The sequence below is a fragment of the Sciurus vulgaris genome (assembly GCF_902686455.1).
Source record: "Sciurus vulgaris genome assembly, chromosome: 3".
Taxonomy (NCBI): Eukaryota; Metazoa; Chordata; class Mammalia; order Rodentia; family Sciuridae; genus Sciurus; species Sciurus vulgaris.
The window spans coordinates 94,017,216-94,039,183 of NC_136463.1; the positions used below are offsets into that span (position 1 = coordinate 94,017,216).

Consider the following 21,968-nt stretch of genomic DNA (forward strand, 5'->3'; position numbering starts at 1 on the left):
AAAAATGAAATTTAATAAAACAGATAAAAATGTGTCATAGAGAAAATATTAATAAATAGTTTCATACAATGGAATCTTATAAAAAGCATAAAAAGAACAAAAATTATTCATACCATGCTCCCAAATGAATGAATCTCAAAAAGATCTTGGAAATTAAAGGATATTACTGTATGATTGCACTGATGTACAATTCTAGAACTGGCAGATCTCATCTGCAGGCAGATCAGAGGTTACCTTTGACCAAGCAGGTGGAGATGCTGACCACAAAGGGACTTAAGAGAATTGTTTGAAGATGTGGAAGCTCTATATCTTAATTCAGATGGTAGTTACACCAATGTGAACATTTAAAAGTTGATGAAAAATGTAAAAAAAAATGATCTCACAATTTATGCACAAGCATGTAAACTGTAGAATTATTCATAATGGAAAAATGTAGTACAGTGCATATATTTAATAGAGCATTAAATGTAATTTATTTGGGAATCTTAAATTAATGTACATAAAGAATAATAATATGAAAAAAAATACTGTTGAGTGGAGAAAAGTGATACACTTTTGTAAAAAATTGTTTACATATGTTACAAATAATTGGAAAAAGGGAAAAGATTAAAAAATGATAAAAATTATTGGCAGCACATATATCAAAATAACTGATTGTCCTAGGATAACAGATTCTTGGTGTTTCTTATTATCTTCTTTGTACTTGTCTCTATGTTTCACTTTCTATATTAAGCCTACATTGCCTTTCTAATCTGGAAAAATAAATCATTCAAGCTATTGGAGAAAAACAAAATAAAAATAATTGATAAAGTAAATCTTTTTAAAGGAAATGTAAATGAATAACATTAACATTCAGTAAAAAGTACAACCTCTACTAATCAAATAAGTACTAATCAAATTAAACAACAGATGCTTTTCTGACTAACAAATTATCCAAAATGAAATGTTTGAAAATACAATTATTTTTTAGAATAAAATAAGAATATCTACTGTGTAAAAGGATATTTTCTCGTTTGTTATGATAATACAAATTAATAGAAGATTTCCAGAAAGCAATTTATAATGTGCTCAAAGAGTCCTAAAATTCTTCATTCCTTGTGATTTAATAACTTTGAAGGTTTAACCTTAGGAAATTTTCTATAACATCAATCGTTATTGATGCACGCACAATGAGTTCATTATAATATCATTTATACTATGATAAAGTGAAAAATGATCAAAATCTAAAAAAAACTAAGAAAATTGTAAAGTGATTTTGATGTATTTAGTTAAAGCTCGTCTGGGGTTTTAAAATAACAATGAGTTTTAATAGGATGGAGTAATGCTTATTTCTGTAATGTTTGGTTAAGATAGCTACAAGATTGTAAAAGATACTATTTTGATTGCATATATTAAAAATGAATGGAACAAAATTAGAATGAATATCCAAAAGTCCTTAGGTTATAATAGGGCAGAAAGGTCACTGAAAATTTCTCCCTTTTTTTTAATACATTCCTGTATTTTGAAAAGTTAATAGTAAGTAGGTGTAAATTTAATTAACTTCTCCCAAGTAAGATTCAGAAGCTAAAATATGTCTAGACCAATATCAACTGTTACAAGTAACTTGCTATCTACCATAGAATCATTTAGACTTCTCGTTTCTGGCAAAATTGAAAAGGGTATAATTAATTTTTGGACTCAAGCTACTCCTATGCCTGGAGAGTAAACAATTCATTAGGCAATTAACAAACTTAGATTTGTATATGTGATGCCTAGCATAAAACCTGGCTCACAATCATTAATAAATATTCATTACAATGAACAGAAATGAAAAAAATTAAAGACATATGAATATGTGTATGTACATAAACAAACATATATATATATATGCACACATAATAAAAGATGTTCTCCCAAATTAATCAACAATATGTAACGAAGTTTCAAGTGTACAAGTAGAGAAAACTGGAATGAATACAAACCTATTTTGCAGTTGTCAGTAAAGTAAAGATCTTAGTCTTTTGTGGGCAGAAGGAATAAAAATTATCTACTGAAATAAAAGTGTTGTCCTACAGCCTGGGAGAAAACAGCAATGGAAGGTTTTCTTTTCCTCCCCTCCCACCTTATTCAATCACAGCTGGCCCCAGGGTAGAGTTGTGAAAATAGAGAAAGTAAAGAAACAGTACAACCTGGGTTACCAGTTGATACCTTGTGAATAATTCATTAAGAAGGCTCACCTTTAATAGTGCCTGGGAGGAGAGCAAGACATTCCCCCTTGGCTTTATGTATTATCTAGCAGTTACTCTCTGTTAGAGTAACTTGTGGACCTGAGATGGCCAAGAAGGCTTAGGGCAGCAGGGACAGGGTTAACGATGCGAGCCAAAGTTGGGGTTGGAGAAAGATGCTACCCTATGGTGGAGGTGGAAGTGAGGGCAGGTCTGGCTGTGCCCACTGTGAGAGGGCTTGATGCTGGCACAGAGGAAGCATCTTCTGCAGGGATTAGACTGAGTCAAAGCTTTGTGTGAGCAACTTTTCTACCTGATCCATCAGTCTCCTGCTGGGGTGCAAAGCACCAGCAGTGGAAATATGTTCAAATGTATTTCCTTGTTAATACCAACCTTTAATTAAAAATTCTGCAGGAGGCCAAAATACACTAAGAAACCATGCTTAGTGTACTCACATGTGGCAGGTCTTCCTCAATGCCTGCTCCATGGAATATTATGACATTTTCCCATTCAAGTGCTCAATATGTCCTTGTGCTAGCCCATGCAGTTTGAAGGTATTACCAAATTCTTTTTCCCTATTTCCCAGTAAGCCAGGTAAGACAAATGGTAATAACCTCATTTTGTAGATGAGAGATCAGGCCATAAAGAGTTTAAGCAACTTATCCAAGTTCCCCAACCAAGTGAGGCCTGGATAATAAGAAGAGCCAAGCACCCTTTATTACCCCTACAGGGATGTATCTAACAGTTCCTTTCAATCCAGCATTCGAACCATTTTTACCATTATTTACAGCTTTTCCTTTAATTGAATAGGCTGCATAATGACTAAGTCCTCAGTAAAATACATATTTAGCCTTATAAACTTAAAAAAAAAAAAAAACCCTTCACAATTCAACAATCTCGCCTATCAATATATGGTTTCTAAAATTTCTATTTTGCTGAAACGGTTTATGATATTGCTATCAATTACTGTGGGGTATCATGCCACATAAATATTTAATGATGCCATTAATTTCTGAAAGAGAAAAAAAAGAACTTGAGATTAGGTTTAAATGGATAAGCAATAATTTTTTTGCTATATTTTGCACTGATATTTAATTTGAGGTTCCTGGATTTAAGCTTCACAGCTATGACTGATTAGATTTTGACATGGCTCTTTAAGCATTTCTGTTCACCTTTAAATATGGGCTTCCTTCCCCTTTTATGCAGCACATAAAAATTGGAACATTCAATTCTCTCAAACCAGCACCTGCTGACCATCCGTCTGTTGGACTTCTTACTTAATGTCCTCCCTCCTGCTTGTTTTTTGAATGCCTGGGAGATTTCACTTTACATTTGCTAAGACTGGTTCATTAAAATACTAATTTTAAACTGTAATTATCTGTTGGTTCATATCAGTGGTTGAACCACAGTGGCGCTGATATCTTCTAACTGCAGGAGAATTTCACATCTGTTCTCATCCCCTGGAGCCTCAAGCAAGAGTTACTGTGGTGCAGTTGGAAAGACATGTAGAGAACTGTGTTTTAAGAAAAGCAGCAAAGGCAGGCAGGAAGAATTGTAAATATGGTAAATCAATTCAATTGTAAAACTATTCATGATAATACCTTCTAGGGGGAAAAAAAAGGCATAAGCAATCACATAGGAGCAGGCCAGGTAACCGTCCTGTTGTCAATTTGGGAGAATTTTAACTATGCAATTGCTAATCTAATTCCAGGAGAATATGCAATCTGTTGGCTCAAGTGGGTGGGAAGTGGGGTGGGGTGGGTGATTTCTTGTTTTACGATAAAGGTCAATGATATCTTTAGGCTGGAGTGGCATCAGCCAGCTGAGGGAATGCCCATTGGTTGGCAGAACAGAGTGCGATTCTCAGATTTAAGGTATAAATATATGAGGAAAAAAAAAAAAAAAGGCAAACAGGAAAACAGAAAGGGTTTCAAAAAGGAACTAGGGATAAAAAGATGGATAGGAAAAAGGAAGACAGCAAGGAAGAGGAAAGACATAGTATGGAGAGGAGAAATTGTATTTTTTTTTTTTTTTTTTTTTTGAGCAGTTATTACACCAGAACCTGAAGGAGGGAGGTTAAAAGAGACCATTTGCTGTGCCAGGGAGGTATTATCCACATTATATAGATGAGAAAACTGAGCTTGGACAGATCAGATTCTGGGTGCAAGAATGGAATGTGTGGGAATCCACTGCAAAATATTTCATTTCTAAATGAATGCATATTAATTATGCCACATATTCAGGGAGATCTAGCTTTTGTGGGGAACAGGCCCTGTAGGCTGCCTATCAGGGGATAGTAGAGGTGAAGGCACACTGTCTTTTACTCTGGTTTAAGGCAAAGGAGGTGTGCAGGAACATTGGGCAAATTCTCTGCAACACAGAGGTCACCTACCATTTTCCAGAGACTATTCTTTTTTTTTTTTTAATCCATTAAGTTGCAAGTTTTCGATTCTGTGCATACTTCAATAAAACTGAGACAGTTGCATTAAAACAGATTGGAAATCACAATCTACAGTTTATATATTATTATATTAATTAACATTAGGTAAAACTATATAATTATTTAAATTTTTACAGGTGTTTCACATCTGGACTGATGGGACAAAATGAGTTAATATATTTTATAAAATTATAAAATATTAGGTTTTAGTCTTCACAAGATTATAAAATTGATCCACAGCCTCATGAGTAACTACCCACTCACTATCAGGAGCAACTACAGAAGATTCTCCCTCCATCCCTCACCCTACCATAACCTGAATAAAATTAACCTGAAGGAAAAAGAATTAGTGGCGGAAGCAGAGTAACAAATTAGGCCAGAGGGGTTGATTATTTATTTGACATAGTATTCAGGGCTTCACAAATAGTAAAAAATGGTGTTGCCTTTGTCTATGTCTGAGAAGTAAACTGCCAGGTACAAACAACAAAAAAGAAAAACTAAAGAGAAACCTTTAAATTTCTGAGCAGACATAAGCTTTTTAACACTGGCAAAGAAAAAGAAAAACAGAGAAAGAAGTTTAGGAAAGGAGGAAGGGCAAAAGCATATCTCCTCTGTTCTGAGTGTGGAAGGAGGTAAAGCAAGCAAGGGCAAAATCAAGCTTAACAAGAGTGGAATCAGGGGATGCTCTACTTGCAAATTAATTTAGAAATAATTTGAGAAAAAATTGTGCTTCAGTTCTTATTTATATCTGCTGGAGAGAATGGGCCACATACTCTCCCCTGTGTTAAATAACACATATTTAACCCAGGAACTTAAAGTCCATTTTTCTTTTATATCTCCAGGACCCAGGGACTAGATTGTTAATAATTTAGCTAATTGAGTAAAACTTAATGCTTCGAGTCTTGAAGCAGGGAAATAAAAATTCAAGATTTCCTGTAGATATGGGATGCATAATATTTAATGCTTCAGAGATCATTAGTAAAAGAAAATATTACAGCCATATACACCCTCTGAGAGTCTAACTAATGAACGTCTCCCAGCTGCTGTTGGAAAATCAGCAGCAGCATCAGTACCAATTTCAAGACAAAGCACAGCTGACAGATGTTTGAAGGGATAAATCAGGCTGTATGAGGATTAAAATAATAAGTCCCTAGTGCCTTTTAAAGGCAGAGGTGCCACAGCTATCTATTTCCATCCACGGGAGTACAACTGAGAGACGGATCCTGGGGGTCATTATTGAGAAACCCAGTAGGTGTCTGAGTGGTATATTACTAAAACCTAGCACAGGTTCTATCTTCACTGAGTTTTATGTAAGAACAACCTTTGTTGATACCTCTCTGTTTTAAAGCAAGTCTCAGGGTATCTACTTTGGTTATAACATTCGGGACACGATGTAACTAAATGTGAACTGGGCAAAATAATGAAAATCAATGACGCTGATTCTTTTATTTTTTATGTACATTTTAATGAATGCTTAGCAAGGTGAAATAGTTATTACAAAAAAATTATGGCAAACAACCTCCTAATTGAGAAACAGAAATTTATCGAGAATACATGTCTACTCCTAATCCGCCTTTAACAAGGTGGGTTGGGGAATGTTTTTTACAGTACAAATGGTTGGGGGTCATTCCAAATGTATGGACCCCCTGGGGAGTCACAGGCTTTCCCTACACCACATGTCTGGACATGACTTTGTTACAGCACATACTGACTGCATTGTCATGGTTCCAATGCACGCTAGTTATCCTCTCTTACACAAATTTGTGAACTTATTGTGGGCAAAGTCAGGATCTGAGTTACCTTTTGTCTCTGAGTCTGAGATTATGCCTGAAATGCAGCATAATTAATAAAGGTCTAGCATTTTCTAATGTGCATGAAATTTGCCTAAAGTGGTCCTGACTAAAAAGTGTCCTCAGGCTAAAATATTCAATTCTAGAAGATATGTAAGAAGTCATGGGGAAGGCAATAACTGACAGACAATCCAGGCTCTCTAAACTCTGGCTTCATGTTAGAATAAGTACTCCTTAAAGTATAATCCACAAACTCTTAGCAAACTCCAAGATAAATACTTCTCTGTTCAGAAATTTTTGTAACAATTTGACACTGCAACATACGAAGTTGAGATTTTTTTACTTTATAATAGCATAGGATTGGAACTTAAAAAACAGCAACTACTGGTCACTTATACAGATGGTTTAGAAAATAATTATCCTACAAAGTTTGTGCCACCTTAGACCAATTAAATCAGAAGGAGAGCAATGTCTCAACATCTCCAGGGAATTTAGTTCCTCAGGAAATTCTAATATGATATTGGCTGGTCCAGCATGGATACTAACCGATTGGAATGGAAGTTGGTCAGCATCCACCAAGCAGAATGGAGGCAGGTCAATCAGTTCTATTGCACCAGGTTAAGCTCCAGGTCATCATTTCATGTTCAAGCCTTCACAAAGAAGTCTACTTTGGACAGGTGCAACCACAGTGAAGAGGAAGATACTTTCCTTTTCTCTGTAGCTGTACCTGAAAGGGATTCTAAAATGGAAATTATGGGTATCTGATGGTCATGATGTAGAGTAAAACTCCCTCATGGAACTGATAAAAGATATACTGCGTGGGGCTCAAATTATATCCCTCAAAACATGACAGCTATGGTAGAGTTGGACTATTGTCTTGTTCCTTAATATGAAACAAAGGGATGTCAACACTACTTAATTTCTGCACTCGGAGTGCTACAACTACAGCATGTGGATTTTATTTCACAGGGTAGGAGCCATCAACATTTCCCATGCTTCTCAGAGTAAGCACTATTAAGCATTATCAACCTTATATATCTCTTTCAGATTTGTAGGACTCTGAAATTCATATAACAAATCTTCACATCATAGAGATATTAAATATCTTTTCCATAAAATAATATTAAGATATTGTTTTTCCTTTTCAATTTGAAATATGTAATTATCATAAACATATACATACTTAAGTCATATTTTGGACATCTTGAGACAATAAATAATGATTCATTTTAGAGGTAAAATATGTTTTTATAAGTTAAGATGAAGCATTACATTAGGACTACCCTTATTTTGGTAATCTAAAACTCAAGAACTGTCTTCTGTCTATGAATTCCAAAGAACATCTTGAATGTGTTCCATATCACCACTGCAAGTTGGCCATCCTGTCCCTGTCTGAACATGTCTAGTGACAGAACTAACTACCTCCCAAGGGAGCCTATTTCATCTTTAAATCCTCTATTAAAATTCACACTTCTACTAAGCTGAAATTTATCTGCCTGCAACTTTATTTGACGGCCCTAGTTCTTGCTTTCTGGAGTCTTACAAAAGAAACACAGTTATTCCTCCATATAATAAATATCTGTGGATAATAAACATTCAAATATCTGTGAATGTTTGCATCACAAATCACCACTTCTCAGACCAAATGCTTCCACTTCCTTCAATCATAAACCATCCTTGATTCCCATAACAATTCTCATGACTTTACTCTGATTATGAACTCGTTTCTTTATGTTCCCCACAAAAAATGTTACTAGTTAATTCCAGAAACATTTGTTGGAAGCTCAAACTGTAGGAGGGATCCAGAGTTGAAAAAAATCAGGATTCCTGCTATATAGGAGTTTGTAATCTATTATGTCAGAGTGGGGGGAAATGTTTTAAGGGAAAAGAATCTATTGCTTGTCTAACCATTAAAGAACAGATTATGACAACTCATAAAATAATAAGGAATATTTACTGAGAATTTTCTCTGTGCTATGGACTATGTTATTTCATTTGGACCCTGTAAGAGCCCCATGAAGTCAATGGTATTATTCCATTATCCACATTTAACAGATGAGGAAACTGAGGCTTCAGGGACTAAGTTGGCAATGTCAATAAGGAGTAACAGAGCAATGATCTTTTGTATTAAAATGATTTACTGTAGAAAAGTGAGGGTGTCCTTAAGCCTGATAAACAACTGACCAGATTAACAACCTCTTCCATGGGTCCTGATAACCAACTGACCAGATTAAACCCCTCCCATGGGTCTTGCTGAGGCCCTTAGCACACTGAATGCTCAAACTGTGGGGTTTTCTCCAGTATCCATCTACTTCTTTTGAGCTTTATGGGAGCTAGCTATTTGTTCCCATCCTGTTTATGTCAGTTATATATCACTTTATGTAATTTAATAAATTATTATATAAGCTGATGAAATATGAGAAAAAAGCTGTATTAAATATCAAAATTAAATTGAATGCTTGGAGAAAACTTGCATTTGAATCTCTTTGCAAATGGTTATTGAAACAAGTAAGGGGGAAAATTATAAAAGGAAAAGATAAAAAATTCTAGAATAATTTGGACTGATTAAGAATGTTTTTAGGTATTCATTCCACTAAAAAAGGAGAAGCAATAGCTAGAAATCTTAGATGATTTTTAAAGGATGAGGAGGCTTATGACAAAATTAAAAAACTCCAGTTAGGGATCTCATCATCAGAGCAATAATATTCCACATATTATAACCAATTGGAATACACAGCAAGCAAATGAGAACAGAGGCCAATCACAAATCAGATATGGCCATAGAGTAAGGCTCAATCCTACATAAAAGATCTGTGATGAATGAATACTCAGAATGCAAGCTAAAACATTTAATGTACCTTGAATATTTTTGTAACCCATTTGTGGTCCTCCTCTGGTGAGGCAAGCTTCTACTATATTCCAAGATGGAGCTAGGGTCTGAAACATGGTTGACCTCAAAGAGTATTCACCTGACATCTGTGTATACTGCCTGCAAATGCTTTATGCTATCACTTTCCTCTCACTAAATACCACAGTCTATTAATACAGTTGGGGTTGCATAAGCATTCTGGAAAGCTTATGCACATTTGGAAAGCTTTCGCCATATTGATGATTCACAACTTTAGTTTATTTTCAACTAAAACTTTTCCATACTTGCTATCCATATATCCTTTATCCTCTGGTGGGGGTGTCCTTTTTGAATCCAAGTGCCAGACCTTGAAATTATCCCTTTTAACTTCCTTCTTTCTGGATCTTGCCCATCATTTTAGTCTGCTCAGATCCTTTTGAATCTTGTCAGCCAACATATCCCTTCTCTCTCTGAGACTCATGTCATCAGCTAATTTAATAAGTAAGACTTGTGTCTGCCCTTTTAAAATGTGACCTTGTCAGAAGGCTCCCTGGGCAGTCAAGCTGATTGCTATAGATACTTCTTCCGTTTCTTTCTTACTGGAGTAATTTATGATGGCAGTCACAAATCTGAGTGTCCCAAGATGCCAGGGCTGTCTTCTCTTGAAAAGGCTCATACATGGCTCTGTGTCGCTTTGTCGGCAATTGCATTTAGCTTAATACACAGGGCACTTCATAAATACATTTAAATTAGAGAATTTCATTCTTTTCAACAAAGAAGGCAAATCTGTGAAGTGGCAATAAAAAAAACTGCTTCTACGTCCCCAGCTTTCAAACATACTGCCCACTTCACAACTATTATGAAACCAGGAACCCACACTTAAGAGTAAAATAAACATAGATAAATCCAGGAGTTTTAGAAAGTTTCTGACCATATAATTGTGCCAGTATTATTTTTCTTCAAGATTTGGGTATTGTAAACAACTGTACTGATTGCCTAAATCTAAAAATAATTTTATTAATGGAGGCAGATGTAATGAGATTTAATATGCAAATTAATTCTGCATTCACAGAAAAAAATATTAAATTAGCCCATTTAGCAATTTGACTGAAATTTGTTAAACAAATTTCGAAGCAACTTCCTTTTCCTTCCACAATCTTACTGAAAACTTTTGAAAGACAATAAATGTCTTTTAGTTTTGAATATTCTACAAAGCAGTCCAGAAATAGGCCCAAACTAATGTGAGGTATAGTGCTTATTATTCTTTGAATGTTCTTCTAAATTAAGGAGACAAGTTGCCGAAAAGTTAACCACTGTGAACTGGAAAACCTCCAATTAAGTAGCTAGATTCCAGCCTCTCCTTGATTCAAGGGCTCGAGGACACTTATCAAAGCTTGGGGAAATCAAGACTGAACACAAGAGATGCTTTGGACAACAAAATACTCTGATTCATTCTCTCCATGTTGACAAAATAGACTGTGCCCACAAACCTAAGCTGTGGCCACACACACACAGACCAGTTTGAAACAAAAACAAGGGAGCATTTAAATTTAGACCAATTCTGACAGCAAAATCTGTGTTGCCTGGCGCATTACCAGATGAGGAGTTCCAGAAACAGGCACTTCAAATATCCCCCTGGTCCATGTGTGTATTCTAGCAGCAGGGCCTGGCAGTGGAGTTAAGTCCAATTAGCCAGGAAACTGTTCAAGTTCCACAGGACTGTCTCTGAGTGCCCCTGGGGGATGCTGGGTGCAGCAGCTCCTTCACTCTCTCAGGGCAACTGGGCAACTGCATCAGGGAGGAGAGGAGAGTCCTCAGCAACCTGTGGGCTCTGACTGTGTTTTCCCTCTTACCCTTGACCCTAGAGCAGCCTTTGCAGACTCTCCACAGCTTCCCCAGTACTGGGGATTAAAATCAGGGGACTTCTACCACTGAGCTACATCCCAGCCCTTTTTATTTTATGTTTGGGACAGGATTTTGCTAAGTTGCCGGGGCTGGCCTCAAACTTGTGATTCTCCTGCCTCATCCTCCAGAGTTGCTGAGATTACAGGTGTGAGCTACTGCACCTGGCTTCAGTCACTTTTAAAAATTTTTTTTCCTTGTTTTAAAATATATATGACAAAACAAATTTTTTTACAGACTATTTTTTTTAAGTTTTAGGTTCACAGCAAAACTAAATGGAAAGTACAGAGTTCCTGTATGCCTCCTGTCCCCACAAATGCATAACCTCCCCTATTTTCAACATCCCCGCTAGAACGATACATTTATTATAACTGATGAGCCTACATTGACATTGTCACTGTCCAAAGCCCGTCATTTACAGTAAGGTTCACTTTTAATGTTGTACATTCTATGGGTCTTGACAAATGTATAATGACATTTTCACCATTAGGGTATCATGTAGAGGAGTTTCACTGCTCTAAACCTTCTCTGTGCTCTACTTATGCATGTGGCCTGCTGCCTAACCCCTGGCGACCACTGATCCTTTTACTGTTTCTGTAATTTTGCCCCTTCTGGAATGTCACATTGAATCATACAGTAGGTAGATTTTCAGGTGGATTTTTTCCCTTTGTAATATACCTTAAGATTCCTCCAGGTCTTTTCATAACTTGATAGGGAGTTCTTTTTAGCACTGAATAATTTTCCATTGTCTGGATGTACAATAGTTATTTCCACTTACTGAAGGACATCTTGGTTGCTTTCAGTTTTAACCATTTTTATGTGTATCAATTATATTCACAAAGTTGTGTAACCATCACTGCTGTTTTCCAAACTTTTCCATCACAAACTCTTTTAGCCATTAAGCAATGACTATTACTCCCAGCCTCCAGAAATCTAGTTTCTGAGTTTCTTTATTATTGATATTCTATATAAGTGAAATCACACAATATTTGTCCTTTTGTTTCTGGATTATATAACTTAGCATAAGGCTTCCAAGGTTTATCAATGCTGTGGATGCATCATAATTTCATTCACTTTTTATGGCTGAATAGCAGTCATTTGTATGTATAAACCATGTTTTATTTATCCATTCATCTGTTGATGGAAACTTTGGCAACTGTGAATAATGCCACAATGAAGATTGGTGCACAGATATCTATTTGAGTCCCTGTTTTCAATTCTTTTCGGTCTATATCCAGGAGAGGAATTGTTGAGTCATATGGTAATTCTATGTTTAGCTTTTTAAGGAACTGCCAAACTTTTCCCAGTAACTGCACCATTTTACATTCCCACCGACAACACACAAGAATTCCAAACCGCAGCTTTTTTAGAGACTCAGTGATTAGTTCAAATGAGAATTAACTTGAACTTATCTGGCCTTTTGAGTAGCCAGCATATTTATTCCACCTGAGACTCTATAGGATACATTTTACTATAAGCTTTTATAATTTACCAGTCTCCAGTTCTCCACTGGAGTTTCCCTCACTAGGATTTTGGTTTCTACGCCATGGGTGTCCTTCTGCTAATGGAATCCCAATTCTCTCTCATCCTCTGGTTCGCACTCTGAAGTAGTGCAAGCCATTAGGTTCTAAACTCACCCCAACCACCCAGGCTTAACACTTATCCCAGCCGGCAGCTTCACCCACTTCCTCAGTCTTTGCCTGACTTTCCTTGGGCCACTTGGCGTTTCTTGCTGATAGCCTCTTTGCTCCTCAGTTAACATACCTCTTGCTGCCAGCATCTTAGGACCAGGTTCCCCTTCTTAAAATGAGGTGAGATGCTCCTTTTGACCCTAACATTGCACAATATTGTCTTGCACTGGCACAGAAATTAGAAAATAAATTATAAAAAGGCTAACTAATTAATGAACACTTTAACAGAAGTTTCCTTCTCATTTTCCTTCATGTGTACCTTCTTTTCATTCATCCATCTGCCTCTATCCTACTTGAGTCAGTAATTATTTCATGACAAGAGCTTCCACACTTATGTCTTTGCTTTTAAATTGTACTTCAGTACACTTCTGTCAGCTGCCTAGTATTTACAGTACAGATTATTTTACTTGATTCTATTAGTTGTTAAGTTCCCATTCAGTATAATTCAAAAGTGTGATTCATGAAATTCTGGCCTTCTGCAATGGCCCAACCCACCTTTCTCCTACCATTTCCTAACAGAAGTCTCCTGTCTCGCTCTTGCCTGCCTGCTGTGTACCTCCCTTTGCATCCGGTTCATGACTTAGTCTTTGTGCTTCTCATGCCCCATGGTCCTTTGCTAACAACCCTCCACATTCTGTTCAAGGATCCAGTTTCCTTGATAACTGTGGCTAGAAGTGAAATGTATATGCCCTGCTCATCTCACGTAGTTTATAATATCTGGCTTATACTTTGCTTGATCTGAAAAGCTTTCACAAGCTTAGCATGCAACTAAAAGAGGGCAGATGGCTGGAGGCCAAGTGGTCACATATCCAGCATTCACCAAAGGCTAAGGTCTCATTCTCAGTCTGGTAGAGTGGGGAAACATGAATTTGGATTACACATTCTGGTGAGATTGTCTCTCAGGAATGAATACACATTACCCGAGATGATGAAACTGATGGGTTTATGTGTGCGTTACAGAATGCCATTAACTTAATTAATTTATAATGACAGTATAACTTACATGAACTGAAGCATGTATATTATATAAGTACAAGAGCTTTTCCCCAATGGAGAGATTTACACTGGAGGCCAATTTATAATGGGAATATCTAGTGAGTAGGAAATCAAAAGAAACTGATGGCTTGATGAACCACAATGGGGATTCCTCTGTCATAGAGGCTGACCTGCTCACGTTATTTGACCAATGATTATGCCCCATATCTGGACTTTGGAGTTTCCCCTTATCTGGGTTTGATCATTGTGTAAGTCAGCTTTTCATCACTGTCACCCAAATATGTACAAGAACAACTTTGTGGAGGAGAAGTTTATTTTGGCTCACAGTTTCAGATGGTGGACTGACTACATTGCTCTGGGCCCAGTGTGAGGGCCCAGAAATCATGGTGGAGGGTTGTGGTGGAGGGGCACTGTTCCATTCATGGTGGTAAGAAGGCAGAGGGCAGGGGAGGGTCCGCAGGAAGATAAATCCTCCCAGGGCACACCCCCAGTGACCACCTCCTCCAGCCACATGCTTACAGTTACCACCCAGTCAAACTAGAAGAGACCAACTAGATCACAGCTCTCATAATCTAATCATTTCACCTCTGAATATTCCCTCATCAACACAGGAGTTTTGCGGGGGACACTGCATATCCAAACCATAACAACCATCTTCTGTTAACATGCAGTCTTACAGTTTTACTTTCAACAGCCAACAATGCCATTCAGCACATTATCCTACACCCTGAGGCTCTAAGGTGACTTTGGTACAGCTTTGCTTCCCCCAAATCCTGCAGCAGCACATGATTTTGGCTTATATCCAAACCAAGTTCAAACACTGAAATGTGCCTAAGTGTCCTTTCCCATTTTAACCCACTTCTTTCCAGAAGACAAAGTGTATCTTCCCTCCTTCTCTATGTTCTTGGGAATTACTTTGTTGTTCTATCATGTAACCACTAACCCAGAGGCTGTCCTAATAAATATTCTGAATAAATTACTTCTACTTTTTTCTTCTCCCACTATGTCTGCCATTAGCGATTGTCTTGAGATAATTTTAAATGTTTGTTGTTCTTGATGAAAATGTTCTCAATGAAAAAATGTTAGATCAATTACATGATTCTTAAATAGTTGGTTACAAAGTAATCCAAGGAGGTTATCTGTGACAGAACACTGGACTGAGAGATCATTCAGGGTCTGCTAAGTGGCTCTTCTTTCCTGGACCTGTGATTGGGCTCTTGATTGCTGCCTTTCTGATTTGGGTCTGACCACCTTGAATTCAAGTAGCAAGACTCAAACGTTACAGGTCAACTTGCTGAATGTTCATGCATGTGTTGTTAACCCAAATTATCTGAAGAGAGACCCTTAAACATTGGAGGTAAGATTCATTTCCCTGGCTATCTTTCGAAGCTTCCAAAGGAAGGAAAACGACATAAACGTCAAGAGGGTTTTGCCTTCTACTTTGCCACATGGTGCTGGTCATCTGCCATCCATTTATTTCTTGGTTTTAGTGAGGGAAATGAAAGGAATAGGAAAGAAGAACAAAAGAAATATAAAATTCGTTCTAAAGACCGCTTCAACAGCACCTAGATTCAAGTGTAGAAATCTTTTTTAAAAAATTGTAAAACTGGTGTATGCAAAATCTTCATTTGCCCAGGACCCTAAGAGAATCTCACTGCATGTTCTGTGCTGGAGTCATGTGTCCAGATCAGTAGGCTGGGGCTGGACTGTGGGCACAAAGGAGCCTTTTGTTTTGCACCAAGTCACAGCCTACCCACCAGGGGAATCCACTGTGTTTCTTATCGAACCTTTTTGTTTTCAGTGTGAATTACTGAAATATCCTCAGATACTGCATCTTATCTTCTCACAAGATAAATTTGAGTTTCAACCAGCACATTCCTATTCAGTGCTGCACTTCAAATATGTAAATAGAAAAAACAATCCCAGAACAATAATAAAAACCAACCAAACAAAATCCAGCTACATTTAGTGGAACAAAACTATGCAGAAAAACCAGTCAGAAGGGCTTCCCTTTTTCTTTGTTACTGTAAAAGGATAGGAGATTAAATATATGTCTTAACTTATTAGATGTACAAGAGAGCACTCATTTGGCCTTATGCTGGAATACATCACATTTATTTTCTGTGCCTGTCCCTCTCTCTTTCCACGTATGTTTATGCTGGGGTAGAAGACACATTGGATCACTCCTCCATGATATTTTAGTACTATTGGTTCCCTGTTTTAAAAGGATTCATTCTGTCACTTTTTATTCATTCAACAGATACTTATCCTGTATATGCATTGATGGTGGACATGTCCTCATTTAGGAGGACATGCTGATGGTGAACATGTCCTCATTTAGGAGATCTTCATGTCCTGACATGGAGTCTCCCTCCTCATATAAACACAAGATCTCCCCTTTCCCAGCACCACAGGAAGCACCTTGGGGGCTTTTGAAGAAGATACACAAGAGGAGACTGCTGTAATCTTGTAACACAGAGTCAGGAAGCATGCTTTGTTCACCTTCTCCAAAACTGAAAATAACATACTTTTCTGCTACTGTCCTGATAAAAAAATAAGGGTGAGGGACTAAAGAACCAAGTCCACCTTTTGGGAAAAGGAAGTCGATTCAATTGAACTACCTGCTTCCAGTATGTCTTCCTGCCAGATTTCCTATTTTTTTCAACAGATTTACACACACACACACACACACACACACACACACACACACATAATACAGGAACAAAAGTTCAGCACCTGAAAAATTAGGCAATGTACTACAACAATCTTTCATTCCAAATATTAAAACATCTAAAAGTATATGTATGCCTGTGTATGTATATATGTATGTCAAATTGATGTTCATGAGCTTTAGCTCTGTGAATTCTTTATCCACAGCAATGGAAAACTGAAGAAAGCATTATATATGTGCCACACAGCCAGTAAACCTACTTGTAAAGTTAGTTAAGAGGCTTATTAGTACATTTCCTCACACTTTTTAATGTAGATTTGTTGTGGCCAAACAAATTAATTTGAGAAGTTAGAAAAGAGATGTTGGACTAATACGGAAAAAACCAGAGAGGGTTATTTTCACTATATTAAGATGATAACTGAATGATTCCAGTTTATCTTAATTTACCAAATTCTTTCCTTCTATGATCATTTACTTTTGATATAATCACTCATGGTTTCCCAGTACATAGCTAAAAATATTTCATAAAGATAACTGCTTCCAGCAATATGCTAGACCAGGTGTTGTTCTGCAGGACTCATCTGCTGTTGTAAGTTCCTAGTTAGAGCATGCCTTTGGATGATCATAAAAACTGAACTAGGAACTGTCCAGAACCAGGACTAGATGGCAAATGATAGGGGGCAGGTGAGGGTTGCCTTGAGGTCTTATACCTACGGTAACACAGTAAATTAGATATTGAACTGTGGGCCGACCCAGACAAACTGAGCCTGAGACTCTCCAAGGGGCCAAATGGTCCCCTATTGATGGAGACCCTCAACTCAGAGCAGAAGTAGATACAAATACTCTCTTGAGGAAAGCATCCCCTTAGACTCCCACAAAAGAACAAACAAAAAATTTGCAAAGGTCACCAAGCACAAGAGGAAGCAAGTTCCAATGGTAAGAGTCAGAGGAAATGACAAGGAACAGATTTGTCCCTCAAGGACTGCAGAAACTAGATCTGTCAGATACAGAATACATGCTTAGTTGTGTGTGAACTATTTAAAGAAACAATATAAGAATTTAAAAAAAAGAAACAGTTGGGAATTAGTAGATATGACCATGTAGACTTGTGAAAGAATCAAACAGAAACTCTAAAAATGAAAAAAAAAAAAAAAAAAAAAGGGAATAAAAAAAGACAAAAGTGCCAGTTGGATTGAGATAGAATTAGTAACAGAGAGTTGAAGAAAATATCATTAACATAGAAAGACAAGAAGATGGAAAACAGGAAAGAAAAGTTTAAAAATATGAAGTGAATGTGGGATTCTAGCATATGTCTAATGAGAATTTCAGAAAGAGAATAGAAAGGGTGGAGAAGAAGAAACAGTTGAAGGGGTAAGGCTTGAGAATTTTCTAGAACTAATGAAAATGGCATGAGTCTGCAGATAATAACACAATGAGAATGAGCAAAACAATTCCATGTGTAGGTGCATCGATGAAATTTCTGAACACCAATGACAAACAGGAGATGTAAAATCTGGAAGTGAAATCTAAAGCATAATATGAATTATTCATCAGTGAGGTGACACTGATGTTCTGATAATTGTAGGTACACTCACCCAAACATGCTGAAAAGAATTGTGTTTCATGGTAAGTCCTATAGTTCCTGTGTTATTTTACTTCAGTACCTGTGTGTTTGTTAAAATTGACTACAGGCTGGTACATAAGTTCTTATCTGTTAAATGGAATTAGAATATGATTTTTTATTCTCAACTCAATTTTATTTTATTTTATTTCATTTTACTTTTTTTTTTTTTTTTTTTTTTTGGTACCGGGGATTGAACTCAAGGGCACTTTACCACTGAGCCACATTCCTAACCCTATTTTGTATTTTATTTAGAGACAGGGTCTCACTGAATCGCTTAGCCCCTCACCATTGCTGAGGCTGGCTTTGAACTTGCAATGTTCCTGTCTCAGCCTCCTGAGCTGCTGGGATTACAGGCGTGTGCCACCGGCCCGGGTTCAACTCAATTTTAAAAAGAGCAGAAATCATTTTTTTTCAGAACACAGTGGAGTTCAGTTCTTCAGAGTAGGTTTTCTCAACCCTGGCTACAACTTAGAATTGCTCAAGGAGGTTTTATAAAATACCAGTGCCTGGGCCCTTCCTCCAGAGATTAAATTGATCACTATGGGAGTCCATATACATCAGCACTTTTTAAAAATATATGAAATAAAACATAGTGCCATAGCAAGATTAATTACCACATGACCACACTCATATGGTTGGTTGTTTACAAGAAGCTTTCTCCCCTGAATCAGAGGGCAGAACACAGGTGTGTGACAGGCAGGTTTCCCAGGGGAGTGCAGAGGAGCCCAGGCATCCCTGCAGTGGGCCAAGGGGGCCTTATTCTGGCAGCAGAAGGCTTTTCTGCTTTACTACTGTAGAATCACTTCCTTTTTATTTTCCTTCATTTTCTGAATTGATATCTGAAGTCATAGTAATTTCCGTTTCTCTTCTCTGGGGGTTCAGTTCATTTCTTAGGATCTCTCCCTGATCCCAACAGTCACCTACTGTTTAAAGAACAGGTGGTGAACTTCACATCCAGGCCAGAAACTTTCCACATCAGCTGACAGTCACCTCTGCACACGAGGTGAGGGTGAGGAAGTAGCTGGACTGGCTGTTTCACAGTAGGTTCTTAACTTGATACCTTAATATTCCTTGATATAATAATATCTAATATTCTTTAACTTAATATCTTGGTGTTTGCCTCATGATCTGCTTTTTGCCTTTGTCCTTAATAATTTGTATGTGGAGTTTCTTGGGGAGCTTTTTTGAGAAAAACAGCTTTTATCTCCTGTTTAGTTTTTGTATACTGCTTTCCAAATTTCTTGACACTTTTTGGGTAACTACTAGTTCCACTTTTTTTTTTTTTCAGTATTGATATAACTTTGCATTGTCTGTATCTTAGTAAGACTATGAAGGATAAGAGGTAGGTAGGTGTTACGCAATGTATATTTATGTCCCTGTAAAATTTATTAGGTTGAAATCCTAACCCCTAATGAAATGGTATAAGAAGATGAAGTCTTTGGGAGGTAACTAAATTTAAGTGAGATCATGAAGGTGGAGCCCTGTGAAGAAATTAGTGTTATAAGAAAGGGAAGACGAGAACTTCCTCTCTGTATCACATGAAGATTCGTCCAGAAGACAGCTGCCTGCAAAGTAGGAAAAATGCTTTCAAAGACACCAGACCTGCCTGAGTCCTGATCTTGTCTTCCCAGATTAGGAGAGATGAGAAATAAACATTTGAGAAATAAACACCTGTGGTTTAAACCACTCCTTTTTACAGCAGCCCAAGAGGGCTAAAGGTATCCTTTACTTATCCTGAATAGCCCCAGTGATATGTGCAAAATTTAGATATTTTACCAGTCCCACCAAATTAATCGCGCAGCTACTGTCCCCTCCAGAGGACACAGTGAAAAGCAGTGCAACCCAGTGGAGGGAATGCTGGACTCAAACTCTTGAAATGACAGCCTGCTCCACACTCTTGAACAAACATCTTATGTAACTGTGATCACCCATCTTTCCCGGGATTTTTCCTCCCATTTAAAATGGAAGGGCAATTTATTGATATTTGTCAAAATTAAAAATGATTTAGTTTTTGAGTATATAATCCTTCCCTCAAGAATTTATTTTGTAGATGTAACTGCACATGTGTGAAATGGTAGACGAATGATATTATTTATTGTGATACTGCCCTAATACTGAAACTATTCAAGCATGCAAATCAACAGGAAAATAGTTCAATAACCATAGTACATCCACACGACTGAGTACTATGAAGCTTTAAAAAAGGAGGCACTTTACAAACAATGATAAGGAAAAATCTGTAGAACATATTACATTAGATGACAAAAACCAAAGTGAAGAAGAATGCATATCACCATACCTGCCTGATGACTCGGCAGTAGCAGCCTGAGTCTTTACCTCACATAAGAATCACCTGAAGGTGGTATAGCACCTCAAGGCAGCCTACAGGATTCTTATAATCAGACAGCAGAAGATCAACAAATGTCAGGAAATAAGTGGAAAAAAATTAACCCTAGAAATCCTAAATATTATCCTTAGAAAAATTAGCGAGGCTATTATATAATATGCCAAGAAAGATTTTTTTGGAAATTAACAAAGTTGATGGTCTACCACATATTATGGTGCAGTTAAAAAAACTAAGATATCAATTGGAAGCGTAACCAAGAAATTTTCAGTTGCTCCGAAGAAAAAAACCAACCAAACAAAAGAGACAGAAAAATTAAAAAAAAAAAAAGTTTAGAAATATAAAAAGTGGAGCCCAGTGAAGATCCAAGAGATGCAAATGAATAGAAAAGAGGGAGGACAAAAGGGAAATAGGAAGGGAGAGGAAACAATGGTGGAATAAAAATATCTTAGACTGAAGAAAAATAAAATTCTTCATACTGAAATCCTCATCAGGATATGTGAGGTAGATGGAAAAAATACCCCATATTTAAACATGTTCTGTTGACATTTCTGGAAAGAAAATTTTAAGAATTTTTAAAGAGAGAAAAAAACAAGGTCATCATCAAAGGAAGGAAAAAGACATCAACATGCAGATGCCTATGGGCACCACAGAACTCTAGAACCCAAGGGGCAATGAGAAGACAACTCACTGGGAGAAAGACTATGCACTCAAAATTCCTTATTTCAACTATTATTTTATGGAGCATTTCCAGTCATAGACGTTTTCATAAAGTTTGTCACTTTCACACATTGTCCAAAAGCAAACAACAGAAAAAAAGCTTGTGTATTATCTATATAACCCACAATAGCCACAAGAGTAGCAAGGAATATGATTTAAGAGAAGAAAACTCAAAAAGAAATTAAAAGAGAGACCCTCCCACTTGGACTCTGTGCTTGGGCAATTGTCCTTGGATTGGCTGGAGATTAAAATCTGAACATTATATTTCTTTCTCCATAAATTCAATAGCAAAACTTGGTTCTATAGTAGAAATTAATAAAAGCATAATTCCATTAATGCCTTTTAAGTTTGTTTTAACGCTTGAATTAACCTATGAACTAAACATGGAATACATAATTACAGTCACAGAACAAAACAGCAGATGGAGAGAAGTGGAGGAGATGCAGTCCAAACTGGTTAGACTACATAGTTCCTAAATCAGCAAGTCGATAGCTAGTCTCTAAAATTGAAAGAAAAAAAAAAAAATAACAGAGGGAAATGCAGTTTAAGCTATAATACATAATACAGAAGCTTTTACATTTTTCCTTGTGGAGTGAATTAGGGATACAGTACAAGATCGCCCAAATTTCAATTTTTGGTCCTTCTGTATGATTCAACTTTAAAAAAGTATACTAAAGACTTCTCTTATCAATAAAGGATTACTCAAATAAATTGAAGCAGAACCATGTAAGTATATAA

The 21,968-nt window shown here is 36.9% G+C and overlaps 1 protein-coding gene across 4 annotated transcripts in view; it reads right to left on the minus strand.

The window, feature by feature from the left end:
* Positions 1-21,968, minus strand: part of NXPH2 (neurexophilin 2) — a 109,403-nt gene that overhangs the window by 25,812 nt on the left and 61,623 nt on the right. Inside the window, exon 2 of one of the 4 annotated variants that reach the window (XM_079135693.1) lies at positions 6,981-7,173. The exons of the other annotated variants lie outside the window; for them this stretch is intronic. Within the exon in view, the coding sequence (XP_078991819.1) occupies positions 6,981-7,006 (26 nt within the window). The 5' untranslated portion in view covers positions 7,007-7,173. The remainder of the gene's footprint in view (positions 1-6,980; positions 7,174-21,968) is intronic. 4 annotated transcript variants of the gene reach the window in all.